Below are 22,686 nucleotides of genomic sequence, written 5' to 3' on the forward strand. Positions count from 1 at the left end.
GACGTTGGAGCACTGCCCTTAAAATTCGAAGTGAACATGATGTCTAAACTGAAATTATATTCCAAGCTAATGTATCTGTCAAGTATAAGAAGGGGTAAATTAAGGACCAGACTGAAGTTCCAGCTACTCAGGAGGATCACTTAAGCCTAGGAATTCGAGGTTGTAGTGAACTATGATCACACCACTGTGCTCCAGCCTGGGTGACAGAGTGAGATCCTGTCTCTTAAAAAAAAGGGACAAGAGAAAGACAAGGGTTATCCCCAGAAGCTTGGTGAAAGGAAGTCTCTGGATGGCAGCTATGTAGCTGACTGAGTGAGCATCCAGTCCAAACTGGAGTAAAAGGATGGAAGGCTCTGGTATATATTAGTATTATAAGTTAGTAATAAGTATACATTCAGTGAATTTTGGTTAATTACATTGTTGACTAAGTTGCTTTAATCAGAGCCATTAGTGGGGGTAGGGGGAAGGATAAATATTATTGAATGCTCAAGTTAAGGTACTAGTTTATTAGACTTCCCCTGTGTTACAGCAGTGTTACCAGATGACTAGTAAGCCCTGCACAAATCTTTTCTCAAAATTGTTTGATTGGATAAATTTGGAAGATTGGGCTAATGCTAGATCACAATATGAGTAACATAAGTAATGTATTGTTTTGTCCTAATGGTTCTGCTTGTAATATATATCTAAGATTCTGCAAGCTACTGTCCTGCATACCTGAGAAATTATTTCACAAAAGTATTCTATTTACATCTCTCCTTGGGTGATTTATGATGTCTGCCTTTTTTTTTTACCAAGGTGTCTGTGATTACAACATAGTGTATGTAGTGTCTTATTTCTAATACATATTCTCTGTGGATGGAACAAAAGACTAAACAGTGAACAGTACTCTTGGTAAAGTGGAGTTCTTTTTGACCAAGTTATAAACTTTTTCACATAATTGTAGTTGCAGTGGGCTGTAGTCGGGGCCATGAAATAGCAGATTAGAAGTGTTCCCTGGTAAAAGAATTAAACATTTCTGTAAATGGAAGGAAAAGAAAAAGATTTCAGAGAATCTGATCAATAATAGCTTGTGGGTCCTAGTGAATGAAGCAGTCTATAAACAGGTAAGGTTTTTGAGGGAAAAAATACTGTGTCAAATGAGGGACGAATGATAAAAATTGTTCTCATTTTCCTTTTTTTCGCCTTTCGTCTTCATTTATAGAATTTCTATACAATGACTATGTTTGGCATTTAGTAACAGTGGTTCTCCCCCAGAATACTGTTTTTATTTTACTTAACAAATATTTATGTAGTGGTTTGTGCCAAGTACTGTTCTAAGCACTTTGCAAATATTTATTCACATAACCCTATAAGGTGGATACTGTTATTATGCGTCTTTGTTTGTTTGCTAGCACTTAATGAAACTGAGACAGTGCTTGTCCAAGACATCGTAAGTAGTAAATGACATAGCTGGTATTTGAACCTAGGAATTTGGCTCTAAAGTCAGTCCTCTTAACCACTGTGCTCTTCTATCTGCCAACGTAGTACCTTACAAGTGGTGAGCAAAAGAGGCAGAGTTCTGTTTTGTTTTTTATTTTTATTTTTTGAGACAGGGTTTTGCTCTGTCACCCAGGCCAAGGTACAGTGCTGCAAACTGCAGCCTCAACCTCCTAGGCTCAAGCAATCCACCTACCTCAGCCTCCTGAGTAGCTGGGAGCACAGGTACGCAGCACCACACGTGACTAAGAGTCAGAGTTCTATACTCCCATGTCTTTAACATTGTCAGTGGTTGAATCCCTATGCCCTTATAAAAATCAATTTGTTTGTCAAGTTGTCTATTTTACTGTTATTTAGTGGAGGAAAAATGTGTGGTAATCTATTTAAAAATATAAAAAGAGACTATATAGGGTTTTTGTTGCTATTAGCAATCATAGGACCAACTGTGATGAGTGAAATCATGTTTATTAGAGACGTAACTTCATGCATCTTTTTTTTTTTTTTTTTTTTTTTTTGAGACGGAGTCTCGCACTGTCATCCAGGCTGGAGTACAGTGGCCGATCTCGGCTGACTGCAACCTCTGCCTCCCCGGTTCAAGCTATTCTCCCACCTCAGCCTCCCGAATGGCTAGGATTACAGGTGCCTGCCACCATGCCTGGCTAATTTTTTTGTATTTTTAGTAGAGACAGAGTTTCACTATGTTGGCCAGGCTGGTCTCAAACTGCTGACCTCATCATCTGCCCACTTCGGCCTCCCAAAATGCTGGGATTACAGGTGTGAGCCACCACGCCTGGCCACTTCATGCATCATTTAAAGAATTTCTATACAAAGAACATTTTTGGCATTTAATAGCATTCAATAAATACTGAGTTCAGTTAAATGTCAAATAAGAGTGTACAATATACTTTCAACATTATTCAATTGATTATATTCTCATTAATTTCATGTTTACATGTATAGATACGTAAAATTTAAAACATGCATCATAAAAATTTTAGTAAATTTTAAATGTTTTCTGGATTATGATTTTAATTGTGCAATAAATGATGGTATATGATAAAGCATAGCCCAATAATAATAGAATTTTTCTAATTCAAGCCTAGATTTTCTCTACAGAAAAACCTGTATTTTCAGCCAGACACGGTGGCTCATGCCTATACTCCCAGCACTTTGGGAGGCCAAGGCGGGCAGATCACCTGAGCTCAGGAGTTCAAGACCAGCCTGGCCAACGTGGTGAAACCTCGTCTCTACTAAAAACACACACAAAAATTAGCCAGGGGCGGTGGTGGGCACCTGTAATCCCAGCTACTCAGGAGGCTGAGGCAGGAGAATCGCTTGAACCCAGGAGGCAGAAGTTGTGGTGAGCCGAGATTGCACCACTGCACTCCAGCCTCGGCAATAAAGAAAAACAAAACAAAACAAAAAATCTGTATTCTCAGAATCAATATTGTGGCCTGACACTTTGCCAGTCACATGGAAACCACTCTTTATTTCCTTGTATAAGGGAGAAAAAGTTGTCTCCAATTCTTATACAAAGGTATCCCTGTCTAATTTCTCATGTGTGGCCTTGAGAAATGTAATAGTGGCTGTTTGAATCTGCCTTTAGTCACTAATGAATATTTCATTATCAGATTTATTAATATCTCTTTTATTCTCTGAATTTTGTCATCCATAAAATATCACTCAAATATTAGACTTTACTGAGATGAAACTATTTTTCACCTATTTTTGTTTTTTGTCAATATGATGTTTTAACTTATTTATGCCTAGTGTTCCATTATTGGAACACTAAACTTGTGGGAGTTATTTATATCCTATTGCTCAAGGTCATTACCAAAATCTCATTTTTTTCCAAAAAAAAAAAAAAAAATTGCAGCCTCTGGCATAAATGGGTTAAGACCAGCATGTTAGATACATTATTTAGTTTTAAATGAATTCAAAAACCTAAGCGATATGCTGAGTTTACTTTACCCATGGGGCACATTTACCTGTTGATAGTAACTACTGTTGAAGATAGGTTACAAAATAGTATATAATCATAATACTAAATAATCATAATTCTTGACTATATTAAAAAACAAATTATCTTTTCTTAGAATTACTTCTCTACTCACTGAAACAAACTTCTCTGGAGGATTTTTCAGTTTTTCATTAGTAGTAATTTATTTTGTCTGTATTTTCAGCAATAATAAATTTAGATATCATGTTTTATTGCCAAGAGAAAATATGTTAACCATTGTGGTAGGCAGAAGAACTTGGCTTGTTTTTAAAGCAACAGTAAATCAATCTTTGAATGTAGTAGTTGCGTTTTTGAACTACATTGTGTTTTCTTTGTGGGATCATTGTTTTGGAATTGATCATGAATTGATTATAGACCTTGCATAATTCTATGCTTTTCATAACATTGTTTTTGCCTTTTCTGGGTATAATATCTAATTCATTTCTTATCGTGTTGAATTTTTTTAATAATAGTAATAATTTTTTACTGCATGTGCAGAAATTTAGAGGGAATTTTTAACCTCTTGAAAGTTATTTTTCTTTTTTAATGATATTTTCAAAAACTAAAAATGATTATTTATTGGTTTGTTTCTCATGTCCACAATATCTTATACTTGGTAAAAGATCATTCATTTATTGCAACTTTTTTTTTTTAAACGGAGTTTTGCTCTTGTCACCCAGGCCGGAGTGCAATGGCATTATCTTGGGTCACTGCAACCTCTGCCTTCCGAGTTCAAGCCATTCTCCTGCCTCAGCCTCCCAAGTAGCTGGGATTACAGGCATGCGCCACCATGCCTGGTTGATTTTTGTATTTTTAATAGATAAGAGTCAGGGTTTCACCATGTTAGCCAGGTTGGTCTCAAACTCCTGACCTTCGGTGATCTGCCTGCCTCGGCCTCCCAGAGTGCTGGGATTACAGGCGTGAGCCACTGCGCCTGGCCACAACTTTTAAAAGATAAAATGTGTGTCATTATATAGGAACTTTAAAAAATAATCCTTCTAAAAAAATAGGAGGCAGGCCGGGTGTGGTGGCTCATCCCTGTAATCCCAGCACTTTGGGAAGTCAAGGGGGACGGACCCACGAGGTCAAGAGATCGAGACCATCCTGGCCAACATGGTGAAACTCCAGCTCTACTAAAAATACAAAAATTAGCTGAGTGTGGTGCTGCACACCTGTAGTCCCAGCTACTAGGGAGGCTGAGGCAGGAGAATCACTTGAACCCGGCAGGCAGAGGTTGCAGTGAGCTGAGATCGCACCACTGCACTACAGGGTGGCGACGGAGCGAGACTCTGTCTTAAAAAAAAAAAAAAAAAAAAAGGCCATATATTTTAAAATATAATATTTGGAATAAAAATGTAATATAACCAGAATCATAAAATAGAACAAGATTGTCCTTTTGGAGCCTGAAAAATAATTGAATAAAAGAGTCTTATTTTTGTCACTATCACTACCCTAATGGATCAGAAGTAGTAAGTAGAAATACCACAGGTTAATTTTTTTTTTATCTTTTTTTTTTTTTTTTTTTTTGCTTAAGAACTTAAATTTTCCTTTGGGGAATTTATTTTCTTTTAAAAAATAATCAGGACCGTAATTGTCAAAGGTTTGGGTAAAGGATAATATTCTACAGAAAAACAATATAGCGTATCTTCAAACCAAAGACTATAAATTTGTAATACTGGTTTTTCTTCTCTTTCTTTCTTTATATAAAAGATAGTGTCTGATTAAATTCATTGGCCTATTTAATATTAAGTATGTTTTAAAATGGAGGAGGAAAATAGCCACTGAACTGAGGAAAGGGGCCCCTAATTTTCTCTTGAATTTGATTTCTTCCAAACAACACAAAATTTGATGCCAGACTACTGATACTGAGAATATGTTCCTCTCCTTTCCTTACTCAATCTATTCCCTTCTCCCTTAAAACGCACACACACACTGTCTCACACACACACACTGATCTTCTTCTCCCTGGCCCCTCCATATTCTAGGACACAGATGTTTGGAAACTGCTCACACGCTACACAGAATGATCATTTTCAAGTCAGGAGCTGCCTCTCCGATTCTGAGTGATACAGCCCTCTCCAGTTGCTGAAACAAATGAAAAAGCACATAAGTGGAATGTCCTTTTGAAAATTCAATAAATATATATGTTCCAATAAATATGTATGTTGTTGCATCTAGATGAATACACACTGAGGAAAAGAGCAATAACTTCTGATAAACCTAATTTGGAACAATATGTAATCTCCTTTATAAAATTAATAATATTATAGAAAATTTGGAAAGTATGGAAAGCTATGAAGAGGAAAAAAAGAACCCAAAATGCCAATTAAAGATAAATTTGGAGTAGTTTAGGGTACCATAGTGGTGAAGGGAAAGCACTCCAAGAGCCGGCTAAAGCATGAATTCTGGCTCTACCACTTTGTAACCTTGGGCAAGTTACTCACTTAACCTGTGTCTCCATTTCCTCATCTGTAAAATGGGAAAAACAATATAATTTACTTCTTAGGTTTTATATTTAGAACTCTGTTTTCCTAGGAAATTGCTGTTAGAATTTTCCTTTTTCTTTTCTTTTCTTTTTTTTTTTTTAAGGCTTGATGACAATCTTTAGACTTCTACTGGATTTTGGTGTGCTTCAGTTGTAAGGAAATAATGGAAATTGGATGAAGTTAACTGCCTGCAGTAGTATTTTGAATTATATAGTACATATATATGTCTTTGTATCAGTGGTAAGCCAAGGACTGATTGTACTATAAGGTCTATGCTTTTTCTAAATAGATTTTATAAAAACAGTAGCCCATAGTTGCAAATATTCTTTAAAACGAAGGCAAAACCAAATGCCTAATGACCGTTATTTTTACTGAAACTGAGTGTTATCTGCATTATATGAGAAAAATGGACTAGTGCTTTAGTGTGACAGCACATTAGCTTAATAGGAAATCCATAAGCCTAACAGATAATTATGTGTGTGTATGTATATGTATAATTATGTATGTGTATATATAAAAATATATGTATTATATATAAATAAATATATATATATTTTTAAAGCCACTGAAGAAAATAAATTTGTTTAAACTCCCTTTTTAAATGAGATCCAATATCACAGGCACGTCCTTGGCTCTCTGACCACATTCAAAGATAATATCCAGTAATATCCAACACTATCCCAAAATATTTTTAGTTGCTTTTCATTGTTTATTCATGAATTTTTTTGTAGAAATAGAAGTGTTGGTTTTGTTCTTTTAGTATAATCTTACTCATATGATGAAATAAAAGTAGGAAAAGATTTTCTTGTGTTTTCCCATTTAGATTTTGCTTATGATGATGATGATGATGATGATGATGATGATTATTATTATTATTATTTTGAACTGTGGTCTTATTCACATGAAAGCCTTAGTTTCTCAACTCAATACCAGGGGAGTGATATTTAATTTTGCCTACTCCCTATAATACTTCCTCCTAGCCAATTGCCATTCCAGAAAAAAAAAAAAAAAAAATGCAGTCTACTAAGTCATCTTAGTGGGAAGAGCAAAGTAAAGCTCTAATGCTTAGCCAGAAGTTTTAAAAATATTTTGTGACTATCATAATTGTTACTTGTTTGACATGGCCCTTTCTAAACACTTGTAAGTACTTTGCTAACCACATAAATTAACAAGTCTTCTGATCTTTATAATGCCTCTTTATCAGAGAGCAGAAGTATGTATGTATGTGTGTCTGTATATTGTGTTGGCATCCCATCATATAAAAATGAAATTAAAGTTTTAATGGCATTTCTGAATAAGTGGGTGAATTTGGTGTTTGTCATTCAAATTATAAACAATGGTTTTCTTTTTAAATATGAACTCTCAAAAGAATGTAGTGGGAAGACCCACATATCAGAATGCCAGTCTTTTTTATGGGTAAACATGAAAAGACACTGTGTTTATGGTTAAAAGAAGCTGAGTTTATGATCATCTGCTGTTCAAAAGAGAAAGCGCATGTAAGCACAAAAGCCCGCACACTTACAGCCTGGTATAACCTCAGTTGGTTTGCTTTGAGATGTGTTTTCTGCTTGGAGGAGGAGAATATAGGTGTCAGCAGGGTGGCTTGTTGTTCATTAATTTATTTGATAAGCAATATAATTGATATACAAGTAATTTTTTTTTTTTTTTTTTTTTTTTTTGGAGACGGAGTTTTGCTCTTATCACCCAGGCTGGAGTGCAGTGGCGCAATCTCGGCTCACTGCAACCTCCTTCTCCCAGGTTCAAGCAATTCTCCTGCCTCAACCTCCCGAGTAGCTGGGATTATAGGCACCTGCCACCACGCCTGGCTAATTTTTGTATTTTTAGTCAAGACGGGGTTTCACCCTGTTGGCCAGGCTGGTCTTGAACTCATCACCTCAGGTGACCCACCTGCCTGGGCCTCCCAAAGTGCTGGGATTACAGGCGTGAGCCATTGTGCCCAGCTGTAATTTTTAATTATATACAGCTATCTGATTATTTTTGTGCCCATTGATTTTCAAGAAGATCATATATTTATGGTTTCAGAATTTCTTTTTTATTATTTGTTTGTTTGTTTGTTTATTTTTTGAGACAGAGTCTTGCTGTTACCCAGGCTGGATTGCAGTGGCATGATCTCGGCTCACTGCAACATCTGCCTCCTGGGTTCAAGTGATTCTCTTGCCTCAGCCTCCTGAGTAGGTGGGATTAAAGGCATGTGCCACCATGCCTGGTTAATTTTTGTATTTTTAGTAGAGATGGGGTTTTACCATGTTGGTCAGGCTGGTCTCAAACTCCTAACCTCAAGCAATCACCCACCTCAGCCTCCCAAAGTGCTGGGATTACAGGCGTGAGCCACCACGCCCAGCCTGGTTTCAGAACTTCTTAATGGCTAGCATATGGAATTGTATACCTGTACCAAAGTCAGAATCCCATAATATTACTTTTATATGGGATAGAGGGAAAATACATGATCTACATTCTTCAAAATTCAGCAAGTATACTATTTGGTTGATTCATAACTAGGGAAAAAAATCTCACAGCCTTTTAGAAACACAATATTTGTTGATAATGAATTTTGAAACTATCATAGATGTAACCTCCAGGAGTTTACTTGTCCCTGTTTTCAAACCATTTATTTATTCAACAGATACTTAGTAAGCACTTACTATATGGCAGACAGTATACTTAGCGTTGCAGATATAGCAGCGAACAAGGCAATTATAGTCTCTACCACCACTCAGATTCTGAGTGATACAGTTCTCTCCAGTTGCTGAAACAAATGAAAAAAGTACATAAGTGGAATGTCCCTTTGAAAATCCAGTATATTGTTCCAATAAATATATACATGGTAAGGGTGGGGTGGCAGCAGGGACTTTGTCTTATTTCCCACTTATCCCCAGAGTTTAGGAAAATGCCTGACATTAGTCAGTATTTCATAAATGATGGATGGATGGATGAATATATTTCACTCATCAAACCTTTTTAAAGTATTTAGACTTAGGAGGACTGTAGCATAACTTGAGGACAGGGGCCATAGCATATCTATTTTCTTATGCCAGAGCCTAGCACTGTGTATGTTATGTGCTGAAATAAGAACGTTAAGGAATTCATCTCCATTTTGTGCAGTTTCAAGTAACTAACTGAAGCCAATAGAATTAAACACCAAGGAACGATAGCCCTTTCATCATTTACCCAGTTAGGATTTCTTACTATTTCTAACAGGTGGGATCGTGGTCAATAGAAGTTGCTTCTCAGAGTAATTTCTACTTAACCTTCAATGTCTGTGAACCCATAGCCATGTGCTATGGTACCATGGCCAGGGAAACACAGCTTTTGGGATAGAGACTGAAGTGACTGGTAAAATTTTAATCTTCTCCTGCAGCATGAGTAAGTTCTCCAAGAAGCTAGAGAAGCACAAGTAAATGCTTCACTATTTAGCCATGAGCTCAAGCTAGAAAGTGGCTGAAATTCATGTCTATGCAGTGAATCCCTCATTGGTTAGGAATAGCCTCACAGAGTTTGATGGAGTTTTGAATTGATGCATTAGATCACACAATTTGACCACTCAACTCAGCACCAAGCCTGTTCATTTTGGATAGGTGAGGCCACTTTAGCCATTTTATTTCTACAGATAATCACTATGTTATAATTATTTGGTTTCACATTTCTCCCCTGTATAAAGAGTTGGGTAGAGTTGTCTTGACTAATCCATCTTATGTGGTCCTGGCCCAACAGTACACTCAATAAATGTTTGTATTAGGTTGAACTATATAAAAATGCTGTGTTTGTAAGTGAAAAAATAGTCAAATATTAGCAATGATCAAGTGAATAATAAGAAAAATTCAAGCAGTGAATGAGTGGTTGGACTAGATGATTTTAAAGATGTCTTTCGGTTCTGGGAGTCCATGACCTTATAATTCAAACATAAATAACAGTTCATTTAAACAGTGAGTTTCAATACTTAGTTACCAACTTATGAAACCATGGTACTCATATTATACACAAACATAGCACCCTGTTCTTGTCCTTCTCGGAAGTTATCACAATGATTTAGCTATTTTTATACTAGATGACTATGTGCTCCTCATCTTAATGTGTATCATACATAGCTAATGTGTAAGATATATAATACATATATACATAAATATAAACCGGTAGATAGATGATAGATACAGTGTATGTGTTTCCATCAGCTGTTTGTTAAAAGGTAGATGATACATTAATACTGTGTTGTTTTCATGTCTCTTCTGTTCCAGTGCTTTAAGGTGGCAGGTGTAGTCCACTGTGATTCAAACTATGAATTTTTTCATTGATGAGTTCTGACATGCTAAACTCAGCAACTGAGCACCTGCATAATATGTTAGGTCATCATATTAATAATGAAGATTACATAGTTGACTTGCCTTTTTATTGGGGGAATATAGAAAAACAAAAACCCTAGAAATATGACTGATTTTAAAACAAACTAAAATGATGATTGAGAACAGTAATACTATCTATAATTCCATTGCATCTAGTAGAAAATTAATTTTGCAGAGCCACTCAGTTTGTTTTGATTATTCTTTAATTCAAAAATGAAATTCTCAGTTTTAATCTCAACAGTAAGTCTCTTGATTACAGCAGAGCAGATTTTTATCTGTCAATAAGTTAAAAAAATTTTGAGGAGGAAAAGCAAGCATCAACTTCCAGGGGTCTAGTAACTTCCTAACTTAATGGGACTTGCCTAACAGTAGATGAACTTTTCATTTTAAAACTTTGCCTTTAGTAGTCAACACTGTCCTCAACACATCTACAGACTATATAATACAGAGTCTATACAATACAGGGCATTTCTGTATGAATAAAGTATTAAATTTTTAAAAAATATCTTTTAAAAAATGAAGTTATAGCTTAGGACCTGAATGAAGGGCTTTAGGGAAATAAAAACTTTGTTCCTTTTCTAAATTTTAGATATTTCCCTTATGGTAAGTTAAAGTGATCGGTATAATAAGGTAGTTTAAGATAGTAATGTGTATGTGTTAACAGACTTCTATCTCTGCGTCAGCTCTAAGACTTACCTGGTTTTTATACTCTGAAGAGTTTATATTTAAATTCAACATAATAAAACATTCAAAATAAGAATCTCTGAACTTAGTTTTATTTTAGACTGCTTATGAAAAAATCACTTCTTAAAGTGCACAGATGCACACATCCACCCTCCCATCCTTTGTGATAGAAAAAATGATTACTTAGCTTGGTAAATCACATTGCTTCTCCTGAAGTAGACTGCCTGTACCCAGTGCTGTGAAAGAAAGCCCAGTGAATGAGTAAGGAAGGGTGGCTATTGTTTAGTGCTCTCTAGCAAAAGAACGGGATTGGGGGTGGGGTTGGGGCGAGGATTGAGTTTAACTGGCATTGGCTCTGGCTTTTCTGCATTCCAAACTGTCTGAGGCACGAAGTGAGAGCGAAAAGGGAGAGAGCAGGAGAGCGAGCACAGGAGAGCGAGCACAGTATACAAAGTGTTTTGAGTTTCTGACTGGTGTGCCGGAAAGATCATGTTAGCTCACCCAGAAACTTCACAGGATGCAGACCCCAGGTAAGAGCTCCTAGAGTCTGAGACTGAAATGAAAAGTCACGTATTTAAGGGGAATGTGGCTTTTTAAAAATTACGCAAATGCAGTGACTATTTACCTTTATGATTATTGGCTTTAAAAAAAATAGGTTGGTTTTTATTGCTGTGAGTTCACAGAAATACTGTGTGGAAGCTGTCTGTTAGCATTCCAGTACAAAATCCAGCACAAGAATAGCCATCTAATAAACTCAGATAAATTAAAAGAATAATGATCATAGCAAAATATTAACACTGCAGCATGTACTTATTGTGTTAATAATATGAAATGGATCCTTATTCTGTATCTTTCCTAAAATTCTTTATGAAATATAATGATACCTGGGAACAGGTAAAGCTCATTTCTCTCTGAGTGAGACAGAATATATTGACCATCAACAGGATGTTAACAGCTTTCTTGAACCTCAGTAACACATAATCAATCTGTGTCATTCAAAAGTTCAACAGGTTTGATCGATAGACAGCAGTAAGAGCATTCGAAAGAAAACTTTGTTTGTTACTTTTGCCCAAGGTAGGCTTTTAATATCCTCTGCCAAGATGACAAGTAAGAAAGTTTATTGACTTATTGAAAGTTAAATCTGAAAGAGACTTGGAGATTATCTATAGTCTAGTCTCTCCATTTTCAATGAAAATTTTGTGGTCTAAGGTACTTGCGCAAGGTCAGAATTAGGAACAGAATTGAAATGAAAACCCAGATCTCCTTATTCTCAGTTTAATGTGTTTTTCATAGAACCAATTATATATAGATTTATATTTTACCTATACTACATCTGCTAGCCTTAAGTACAATTAATTATTGCCTAAATAGACCAGGTACATCATAAACCTAGATTGAAATCTTATGGGGAGGAGCTATTGAGAATGGATGTCATCAAATCACTGTTGATACATACTCTTGACCAAAACCAAAAACATATAACAAAATATCAAGAAGAAAAAATGGCTTTCAGTGAAGGAAAATTACTATAGTTTGTATGCTGCTTTTATTTAATTATGCTACTTTTAATTTTTTAAAAGACTTTAGGACTTGTCAGTTTTCTGTATAAATGTTAGTAAACTTTTTTCTGTATGCAAATATCTATTTTTGTAATGTGTCTATTTTACTGAAAGCAAATTATATTCACTGCCTTTCTTATGTTTACTTAAAGAAAAATATGAGATAATATTTTTAAATCATCCAACTATTTTGACCAATTGCTTCCTTATCCAAGGTCAATTTCTGTTTCTCTCTGCTTATAAGGATCCTCTGTTATTTCACCTCTTGAATTATGTGTTAGAGGATAATTTTAAGTGAAGAAATTTGAGAGCCACAACAGTGAACGTCTGTCTTCATACATTTTCATTTAGTCCCAAAAAAAGGTTGCTGCCCTTTCCATTTTTCTGGAAACCATTGTGGGGATGAGAGACCACACCGTTCTAGTGAGCTAAATAGTAAAGATAGCCACTGTCAACAGAATCTGTCATGGCTCTTTACAACTCCTGGGAACAAGTTAGCTTGATTTCACTATAAGCACAGTAAAGGCATGTTGTCCTTTTGTATTAAAGCCTGATCTGCTCATTCCAGTTTTTGGCTGGGTCTACGTAAGTGCAGTTCTGATTTACAAGTCTGTGTGGGATGGGCAGTAAGTTATAAGGAATAGTTTCATTACTCCTCTCAGCTATATCGGAAACCAAATTACTAAGTGAATTCTCCACCCAGTAGTAAAGAAGAGACTGATTGTCTTACTGGAGAATCCATTATTTAAGCCCACTGTTTTTAAGAGGACCAATGGCTGTGAGAATAAGGACATAATGCTGTATCCAACTTAACAGTATTCATGTTGTATTACACAAAACTTAGATTCTTCTCTCAGCTTTTATCCTGCTTTTAATATGTGAAAGGACTGCCATGATATATCTTTGTATATTATGTTGTGTGTGTATGTTATATGATAGAATGAGAGAGTAAAATGGGCCTTTGACCTGAGTATATTTTCTGATGCCAGAAATGATCAGAAGTCATTAATCTATTGCTGGTATTTTACTGATCTAAGTTAAAAGAAACTATTTTATTAACCAAGCTAATCATGATAAAACTCACTACCATGCACTACAAAGAGAAAAATACCCAAAGGAAATTCACTTCTTTTTTAATTCTGAAAACAAATGTCAGATTATGCAGGTTTATACTTTCCGTATTAAAAAACAAACAAAAAACCAAAAAGACAAAAAAAAAAAAAAAAAAAAAACAATAAAAAGGTGCCCACTTTGTGGCTAAAGACAAATTTTATTTTTAAACAAGTTTTTATTGGTATATAATACATGTAGATAGTTATGGGATTCATGTGATAATTTAATACATTTACACAATTTGGAAAGATCACATCAGTATACTTGGGATACCCATCACCTTAAATGAAGACAAATTCTAAATGGGAATAGAGTGAGTAGAGTGAAATAAGTGGCATGAAAAAGAAACTCTCATATGTATGTGAAATAATTTTCTTTTGACCAGTGTTTTCATGAAGGCAGACCTATTTTCACTATTCATGATTTTCTCCTTGATACTGCTTTTAAAATTTTTTCCCATGAACAATCTATATATAAATATTGTTTGTATATTAAATTTTCAAAGAAGGTAAAGAGCTCTACTATATAATGACAACATTTTCTGAAAAAGATTTGGCTATAGTTGATCAAGACTTTTAACTCATTGAAAGGATCTGCTCTCTTTGCTGTTGCAATTTCTTTCCACCTCTTGGGCATAATTCTATGTTATGTATCCCAGTTAAATCCCCAAGAATGAAATATCTTCAAAGAAAAATGAAGGCAAAAGATAGGGGCCAGGGGCAGGGACTTGAAGCTGGACATATAAATTGTTCTGAGCTGTCAAATTAATTCTTTTACTCGTGAAAGTTACCCAGTTATCCACCCAAGACTCTGAGAATCCTTTTATGTAAACAACATGGTTGTGTTTCCCCTTCTGCTCCAGTCTTGACCTTCAGCAGTCTCTAAAGAGAAAAAGTGTTTGTTACAGACTCTTTTTGTTCTCTTCTGTTCTTTCACGTTCCCTAGTGGTTGTTCATGGTCATTCTTGTTTTCAGTCCCCTGTATATCAGTTTTAGTGAGAAGGAGGTGACTATTGTATTGTGAAATAAGGTTCACCGGATTCTTATATTTGAGTTGCATAAACTTTCTTAAAACAGCTGATTCTTACATGCAGAATCAGAAGCAAAAATTTTTGTCCTGTTGTTCCTAGGGAACAATGATTCAAGAAAATGAGTCATGACTCAGCGATATGAATTCTCTTTTAGCCGGGGTTATTTTTAAGTGCTGATAGGAATTCCATCTATCAAAATTCCACATTTAATTGTGGGTATGATCTCAGCTTGTGTTTGGAAGCCTTAAGCAATGCCACTCAGAATACTTTCTTTGTACATACTTGACAAGTAAGAGAGACTTACTAAGTCAGTGATTAAAATTCAGATGAAGGCCTTTGTCCTCTCTGGTACCCCCTTGCCCCTACTCAAACCGTGTCATGAAGCTGAATTGGAAATACTATTAGCTCAAGCAGATGAAGAGGGAACTATTGAGGAGATCCTGTTAATAATATGACTCTATAGAACTCCACATTTCTGTCATTCTCAGGTTTGCAATATTTTTTGAGTAAATGAGTTGCTGAAACGCACCTTGAAAAATTAGTTTAGGTTTGTGCAGCCCTGTTCTTTGAAGAAGAGAAGATACCTGGTTCTGCTTCCTCTTTCTAATGTCAGATCTTGGAAAGTAAGCAACTTGAGCTGCTGGAATAAAGCAGGTGTCATTCAGGATCAGGTGTTGCCTAGGATAGCTAGCCTGTTAAACAAGTTGCTAACTGATGTCCTGAATCCAATTCCAGAGATTACGGAGTACCTTTGAAAAATGTTGTAACAGCACTGTTGTGTAACTATTCATAAATACTACCTTTAGTTTATATGAAGATTAGGAAAATGGGTATTCTTTCCGTTTTTAAGATTCTGGTTTGTAACTTTTTGCTGAAATACTTCAATTGGGTTGTGTGTGTTTCTCAAGTCAGATAGAAGAAGATAAGATGTCTGAGTCCCTACTTCAATCGCTCTTCTTTCCAGGAATACCTGGAATATGAAGTTTCAGGTAAATAAGTAAAATGAAATAAAAAAGAGAAGTGATTTGTCAAAATGAGTGAAAGAAGAGCCACCAAAAATCTAGCTTGTGTGAGTACATAGAATTGAGTTTATTCAGTCAAAGGCCAAGGGAAAATGTGATAAGTCTATTAACAGGGAAGGATAATCATCTTCTGTGTACCAAGAGCTCATTTCTAAGAGTGTGTCCAGTATGGTTATAGAACATTTCTTATCAGCATTTTCTCAAAATATGGGAAACTAATCACTCAAAGGGGAAATAGATTATTTAAATGCTTTCAACATGTGGTAGAGGAATTTCTTCACACAGAATTTGGTCTGCTTTATTTCTGAATCTCTCTTGTACAGCTGAAATTTAAGGAGATTTTTTATTAATTAAAATGTTTTAGGGCCGGGCGCGGTGGCTCAAGCCTGTAATCCCAGCACTTTGGGAGGCCGAGACGGGCGGATCACTAGGTCAGGAGATCGAGACCATCCTGGCTAACACGGTGAAACCCCGTCTCTACTAAAAAAATACAAAAAACTAGCCGGGCGAGGTAGCGGGCGCCTGTAGTCCCAGCTACTTGGGAGGCTGAGGCAGGAGAATGGCGGGAACCCGGGAGGCGGAGCTTGCAGTGAGCTGAGATCCGGCCACTGCACTCCAGCCCCAGCGACAGAGCGAGACTCCGTCTCAAAAAAAATAAATAAATAAATAAATAAAAATAAAATGTTTTATCTTTCATGTAATTTGCTACATCAGCCAGGTTTGGTGGCTCACACCTGTAATCTCAACACTTTGGGAGGCTGAATCAGTAGGATTGTTTGAGGCCAGGCCTGGCAACACAGCAAGACCTCCTCTCTACAGAAAATTTAAAAATCGGCCAGACGGGGTGGCATGCACCTCTAGTCCCAGCTACTCAGAAGGCTGAGGTGAGAGGATTGCTTGAGCCCAGGAATCAAGACTGCAGTGAGCTATGGTCACATCACTGTACTCCAGCCTGGGTGACAGAGCAAAACCTTGAAGAAAAAAAAAAAAAAAAAAGAAGGAAGGAAAGAAGGGAGGGAGGGAGGGAAAGAAATCGCTATATACATCCTGACATTTTCCTTGAAGCATTTTTCCTCCACCTGAAGTCCAGTGAAATGTCACTGTAGTTTCCTGAAACAATAAATATGCTATTATATGAGTAGCATCATTTACTTGCCTGGGTATAATTGCTAAAAGTTTGAAATATGCTTTTAGTATGTTTAGTTTTATTTATTTCCTTCCCCTATTATAAAAAAAAGCACTTGGAAAATGATTAATGATCAACTTTTAAAGATAATTTTTTAAAGTAACTTTTAAAAATCAATTAAAGCCCTTACCATTCTCTTCTCATCTCTGAGAAATGGTATAGACCATTTTTATTAACCAAAAATGCAGTATAAAGAAGAAACCCTAGGAGTTACTGCTATCATTACAAGGAATGAAAACTAGTCTCCCTTGGAAATATTTTTTAGCTTGTACAAGAAGATCAAAATGTACTAGGCAGAGGAAATTTATTGTAGTACAAAAGGTAGAAGTCTAGTGGAAATATAGCTGTTTGTCCCCAGTGCCTCAGTAGAACTGTTTAGTTCAACACTTGTGACACTATTTTATTTTGGTTTCGTTTGTTTTTTTTTTAATGAAAGAGTGTTTAAAATCAGAAGCCAGGCTTTGATCTGGTCTTTTTTTAAAGGAATATCCAAACAATGATTTACCTGTTTTTCTCAGAAACTATCTTACTGTGAACAAACTGCAAAATGTATTTGACAGTGAAATCTTAATTATCAAGAAATAGTGAGCTTGAAGGGTGTGACTATTGCTGTAAAGTGCTGTGATTTATGACAGCTTCCCAGTAGGTTTCTCCCCGGGTCAGTGTCGTGAAACCCATTTTCATTTTACTTTGTTCTTGGATTAAATATTTAAAGGTAGAATTTTTGTTTCTCTTTCCCCCTATCAAACCTGTATTACGGGAGAATAGAAACTGTCTTAAGACTCTTCAGATTTAGTTCAGATGTTGCTTATGTTACATTTTCTCTGATAGTCTGAAAAAATAAATTTTTAAATTTTAACATTTGATCATAATATATAACAGACTCCTACACATCAGTGAGAAAAAAGCAAGACTGGAATGCTCATTTTACAAAAGAGGCAATCCAGATGACCATTTAGTATATGACAAGGTGTGCAGCTATTGTTAGTCATCAGGGAAATGCAAATTTAAACCAAAATAGGATTACATACCCATCAAAATATCTGAAATGAGAAAAAAGAAAATACCCAATGTTGATAAGTATCTGGAACAATAGTAGTTTTCATACCATATTGATGGGAGTGTAAACTTGTACAATTACTTTGAACAGCTATTTGACAATATCTCCTAAAGCTGAACAATTGACCCAGCAATTACACTCCTGTTTATGTACCCAATCGAAATGTATACCTAGGTTCATAGAAGACCTGTACAGAAATGCTTATAACAGCACTATTTGTAACAGCTAAAAATTTGAAACTACCCAAATGCTCATCAGCAGTAGAATGAATAAATTGTGGTTTGCTTATAAAATGGAATTCTATACAGCAATGAAAAAGAACAAACCACTACTTCATGTGACAGAATGCATGAATCTCACAAATGTATGTTGAGCATGAAAAGTCTCAAAATAATACTCACTGAGTGATTCCATTTATATAGAGTTCAAACTGATCTAGGGTGATGGAAATCAGGATAGTGATTATCCATATGGGGGTAATGACTGCCAAGGATATATAAGAGAGGCCTCTGGCTGGTGGTAATGTTCTGTAGTGGTGGTGTTTTCTGGTTCAGATGCTGGTTACTAGTATGAATTCCATTTGTGAAAACATATTGACCTGTACATATGTTATTTGTACACTGTTCTTTTTTTCTTTCTTTCTCTTTTTCTCTTGAGACAGGGTCTTTCTCTGTCAACCAGGGTGGAGTGCAGTGGCCCAACTGATCATAGCTGATTGTAACCTCAAACCCCTTGACTCAAGTGATCCTCCCACCTCTCAGCCTTCTGAGTAGCTGGGACTATAGGTACACAAGACTACACCTGGCTAATTTTTAAAAAAATTTTTTGTAGAGATGGGGTCTTGCTATCTTGACCAAACTGGTCTTAAACTCCTGGACTCAAACAATCCTCCCATCTTGGCCTCCCAAAGGGCTGGGATTACAGGTGTGAGCCACCACTCCCAGCCTATTTCAGTTTCTATACATCAGAAGTCTAGGCAGAGCACAGCTGGTTCTCTGCTCAGGGCCAAAACAAATATATCAGTCAGATCACATTCGCATCTGGAGCTCAGAGTCCTCTTTCAAACTTGTTCAGGTTGTCAGCAGAATTCAGTTTCTTGCAGTGGTAGGACTGAGATCCCTGTTTTTTGGCTTGCTGTTGGCAAGGAGTCACTCCCAGCTTCTAGAGGCCACTGTTATGTCCCATTTCCATGGCCCCCTCACTACTTGGCACTTACTTCTTCAAAGCCAGTGAGAGAATCTTACTCTGGTTGGATGTATGAGTTCATTCTTGCATGGCTAAAAAGAAATACCTGAGACTGGGTAATTTATAAAGAGGTTTAATTGGCTCATAGTTCTGCAGGCTGTACAGGAAGCATGGCGGCATCTGCTTCTGGGGAAGTTTCAGGGAGTTTTTATTCATGACAGAAGGTAAAACGAGATCAGACTTCTTACATGTAGGCAGGAGCAAGACTTGGGTTGAGGAGGTGCTACACACTTTTAAACAACCAGATCTCATGAGAACTCACTATCCTGATGACAGGACCAAGGTGGCATGGTGTTAAACTATGACAAACTGCCCCCATGACCCAGTCACCTCCCACCAGGCTCCACTTCCCGCATTGGGGATTGTAATTTGACATGAGATTTGGGCAAGGACACAGATCCAAACCATATCATTCCACCCTTGGCCCCTCCCAAATCTCATGTTCTTCTCACATTTCAAAATACAGTCATGCCTTCCCAACAATCCTCGAAGTCTTGACTCATTCCAGTATTAACTCAAAAGTCCAAAGCCCAAAGTCTTATCTTAGAGAAGGCTAGTAGTCCCTTTTGCCTATGAGCCTATATAATCAAACACAAGTTAGTTACTTCCAAGATACGATGAAAGTATAGGCATTGGGTAAATACTCCCATTCCAAAAGGGAGAAATTGGCCAAAAGAAAGGGGCTACAGGCCCCATACAAGTCTGAAACCCAGCGGAGCAGCCATTAGCCCTTTTCCCATTTAGAAAACAAGAAGTGCAGCTCGCTGCCAGCGCTCATTTAATTTTACATAAACATACTCTTTGAGGCTGAAGCAAATCTGACTGATTTTCAATGTGAAAACAAAATATAAAAACTTCTTGGAGTTAGTTCTAAATAGAACTACATCAGAATCATCTGAATCATCAGAATTGACTATTTCAGAAAAATTGAATTCATCAAACGAATCTTTGGCCAACAACTGTTCCAGAATGACGTTAACATCATACATAGGAATGCTACGTTTTCTAGGATTTGACATTTTTAGCAATCGAGAATTACTATGTTTTGTAAATGGAAATACCAGTACTAAAAACAGAATGCTATAAATAGAATGATGTCTTGTTTTCAAAGCTGATATACTAGAGCAATATAAAAATAATAATAAAAATGAGATGTTTCATGGCAAAGTTATCTTGGGGTAAATGCTGAAACTGCAAGCTCTACCAACAAGTATTCTTGGGGCAAATGGGAGAAGAATTAAATCTTGAGGCTCCAAAATAATCTCCTTTGACTCCATTTCCTACATCCAGGACACACTGATGTGAGAGGTGGACTCCTAAGGCCTTGGGCAATCCACTCCTGTGGCCTTCCAGGGGTCAGCCCCTGTGCTGTTCTCATGGGCTGTTGTTGAGTGCTGGCAGTTTTTCCAGGTGCAGGGTACAAGTTGTTGCTGGCTCTACCATTCCAGAGTCTGTAGGATGGTTCTTCTTACAGCTCCACTAGGTAGCACCCCAGTGGGGATTCTGTGTAGTGGCTCCAACTCCACATTTGTCCTCTGTACTGCCCTAGTAGAGGTTTTCCATGAGAGCTCTGCCCCTGCATTAGGCTTCTGCCTGGACATCCAGGCTTTTCCATACATTCTCTGAAATCTAGGCAGAGGCTCCCAACCCTCAGCTCTTGAACTCTGTGTACCCGCAGGCTTAACACCATGTATTTGAGGCTTTCAGCTTGTACTATCTGAAGCAGCAGCCTGAGCTGTACCTGGGTCCCTTTGAGCCATGGCTGGAGTTAGACAGCTGGGACACAGAGAGCAGTGTCCTGAGGCTGCATGGGGCAGCAGGCCCTGGGCCTGACCCACAGAACCATTTTGTTCTCTTAGGCTTACAAGCCTGTGATGGGAGGGGCTGCCACCAAGGTCTTAGAAATGCTTTCAAGGCCTTTTCCCTAGTGTCTTGGCCATCAGTACTTGGCTCCTTTTTACTTATGCAAATTTCTGCAACCTGCTTGAATTCCTCCCCTGAAAATGGGCTTTTCTCTTCTACCAAATGGCCAGGCTGCAAATGTTGCAATCTTTTACTCTTCATTTCCCCTTTAAATATAAGTTCCAGTTTTACGTCATGTCTTTGCTCATGCATATGAGCATAGGTTGTTAGAAGCAACCAGGCCACATCTTGATGACTTTGATGCTTAGAAATTTCTTCTGCCAGATACACTAAATCATCATGCTCAAGTTCAAAGTTCCATAGATCCCTAGAGCAGGGGCAGAAGGCCGCAGAGTTCTTTGCTAATGTATAACAAAAGTGACCTTAGCTCCAGTACCCAGTAAGTTCCTCATCTCCATCTGAGACTTCTTCAGCCTGGACTTCACTGTTTATATCACTATCAGCATTTTGGTCACAACCATTTAACCAGTCTCTAGAGAGTTCCAAACTTTCCTCATCTTCCTGTCTTCTTCTGAACCCTCCACACTCTTCTAGCTTCTACTAGTTAACCCAATTCCAAAGCTTCTTCCGTATTTTAACGTATCTTTATAGCAATGCCCAACTCTTCAGTACTAATTTTTTGGCTATGATGTAATCCAGTGTAACACAACTCTAATCATGATAGTGACTGTACTATCACCTTGGCCATAAAATGTAACCTAATCAGTGGCGTGGTTGTCCCATCATATTACAGATTCCAGGCCCTGAGGGTAGAGAATTATACAAGGGTGTGGTGGCTTATGCCTGTAGTCCCAGCTACTCAGGAGGCTGAGGTGGTTGGTTCACTGGAGCCTAGGAGGTCAAGGCTACAGTGTGGACCAAGATTGTGCCACTGCACTCCAGCTTGGGTGACAAAAATGAAGCCCTGTCAGAAAAAAAAAAAAAGATACATTTTCAAATTACAAAATTTTTTCAGTAAAAGAGACTACACGCATCACCTACTTTTATACCACCTAGCAATGATACATCATGAAAGGACAATTACAGGGAGTATTACTCATTAATATAGTTCCAGAAATCCTAAACAAAATATTAGCAAATGGAATAATACATTATGACTAAAATTGGGTTTATAACACAAATGCAAAGTAGATTTAATATTAGAAAGTTAGAATAGTTTACCATTAATGAACTAAAGGAGAAAAATCTTACAATCATCTCAATGAGCAAAAACAACATTTAATAAAATTTAACAACTATTCATAAGAACTCTTAGCAAAACAACAATAGAAAAGAATTTCTTTACTCTGATTAGTGATATCTACAAAAACCCCTCAACAAATATGTGTAATGGTGAAAAGCTTTCCCTTTTAGATGAGGACCAAGGCTAGGATGTCCGTTATCATCCTTGATATTCCACATTGCAGTAGAGGTCTCAATCAATACAGTAAGGCAAGAAAATATGTAAGGACTGGAAAATTAGAAACTTTACAAATGATGTGATTGTTTAGAAAATCCAGTAAAAACTTTACAGGGATTGAGTTTAGCAAGTTGCTAGATAACAAG

At 36.9% G+C, this 22,686-nt stretch overlaps 1 protein-coding gene across 3 annotated transcripts in view; it reads left to right on the forward strand.

Annotated features, from left to right (window-relative positions):
• Positions 1 to 22,686, forward strand: part of RASAL2 (RAS protein activator like 2) — a 393,164-nt gene that overhangs the window by 240,237 nt on the left and 130,241 nt on the right. Inside the window, exon 1 of one of the 3 annotated variants that reach the window (XM_010375696.2) lies at positions 11,392 to 11,533. The exons of the other annotated variants lie outside the window; for them this stretch is intronic. Coding sequence (XP_010373998.1) covers positions 11,521 to 11,533 — 13 coding nt within the window. The 5' untranslated portion in view covers positions 11,392 to 11,520. Of the gene's footprint in view, positions 1 to 11,391; positions 11,534 to 22,686 lie in introns of those variants that run through there. 3 annotated transcript variants of the gene reach the window in all.

Source organism: Rhinopithecus roxellana, chromosome 8 (assembly GCF_007565055.1).
Source record: "Rhinopithecus roxellana isolate Shanxi Qingling chromosome 8, ASM756505v1, whole genome shotgun sequence".
NCBI lineage: Eukaryota > Metazoa > Chordata > Mammalia > Primates > Cercopithecidae > Rhinopithecus > Rhinopithecus roxellana.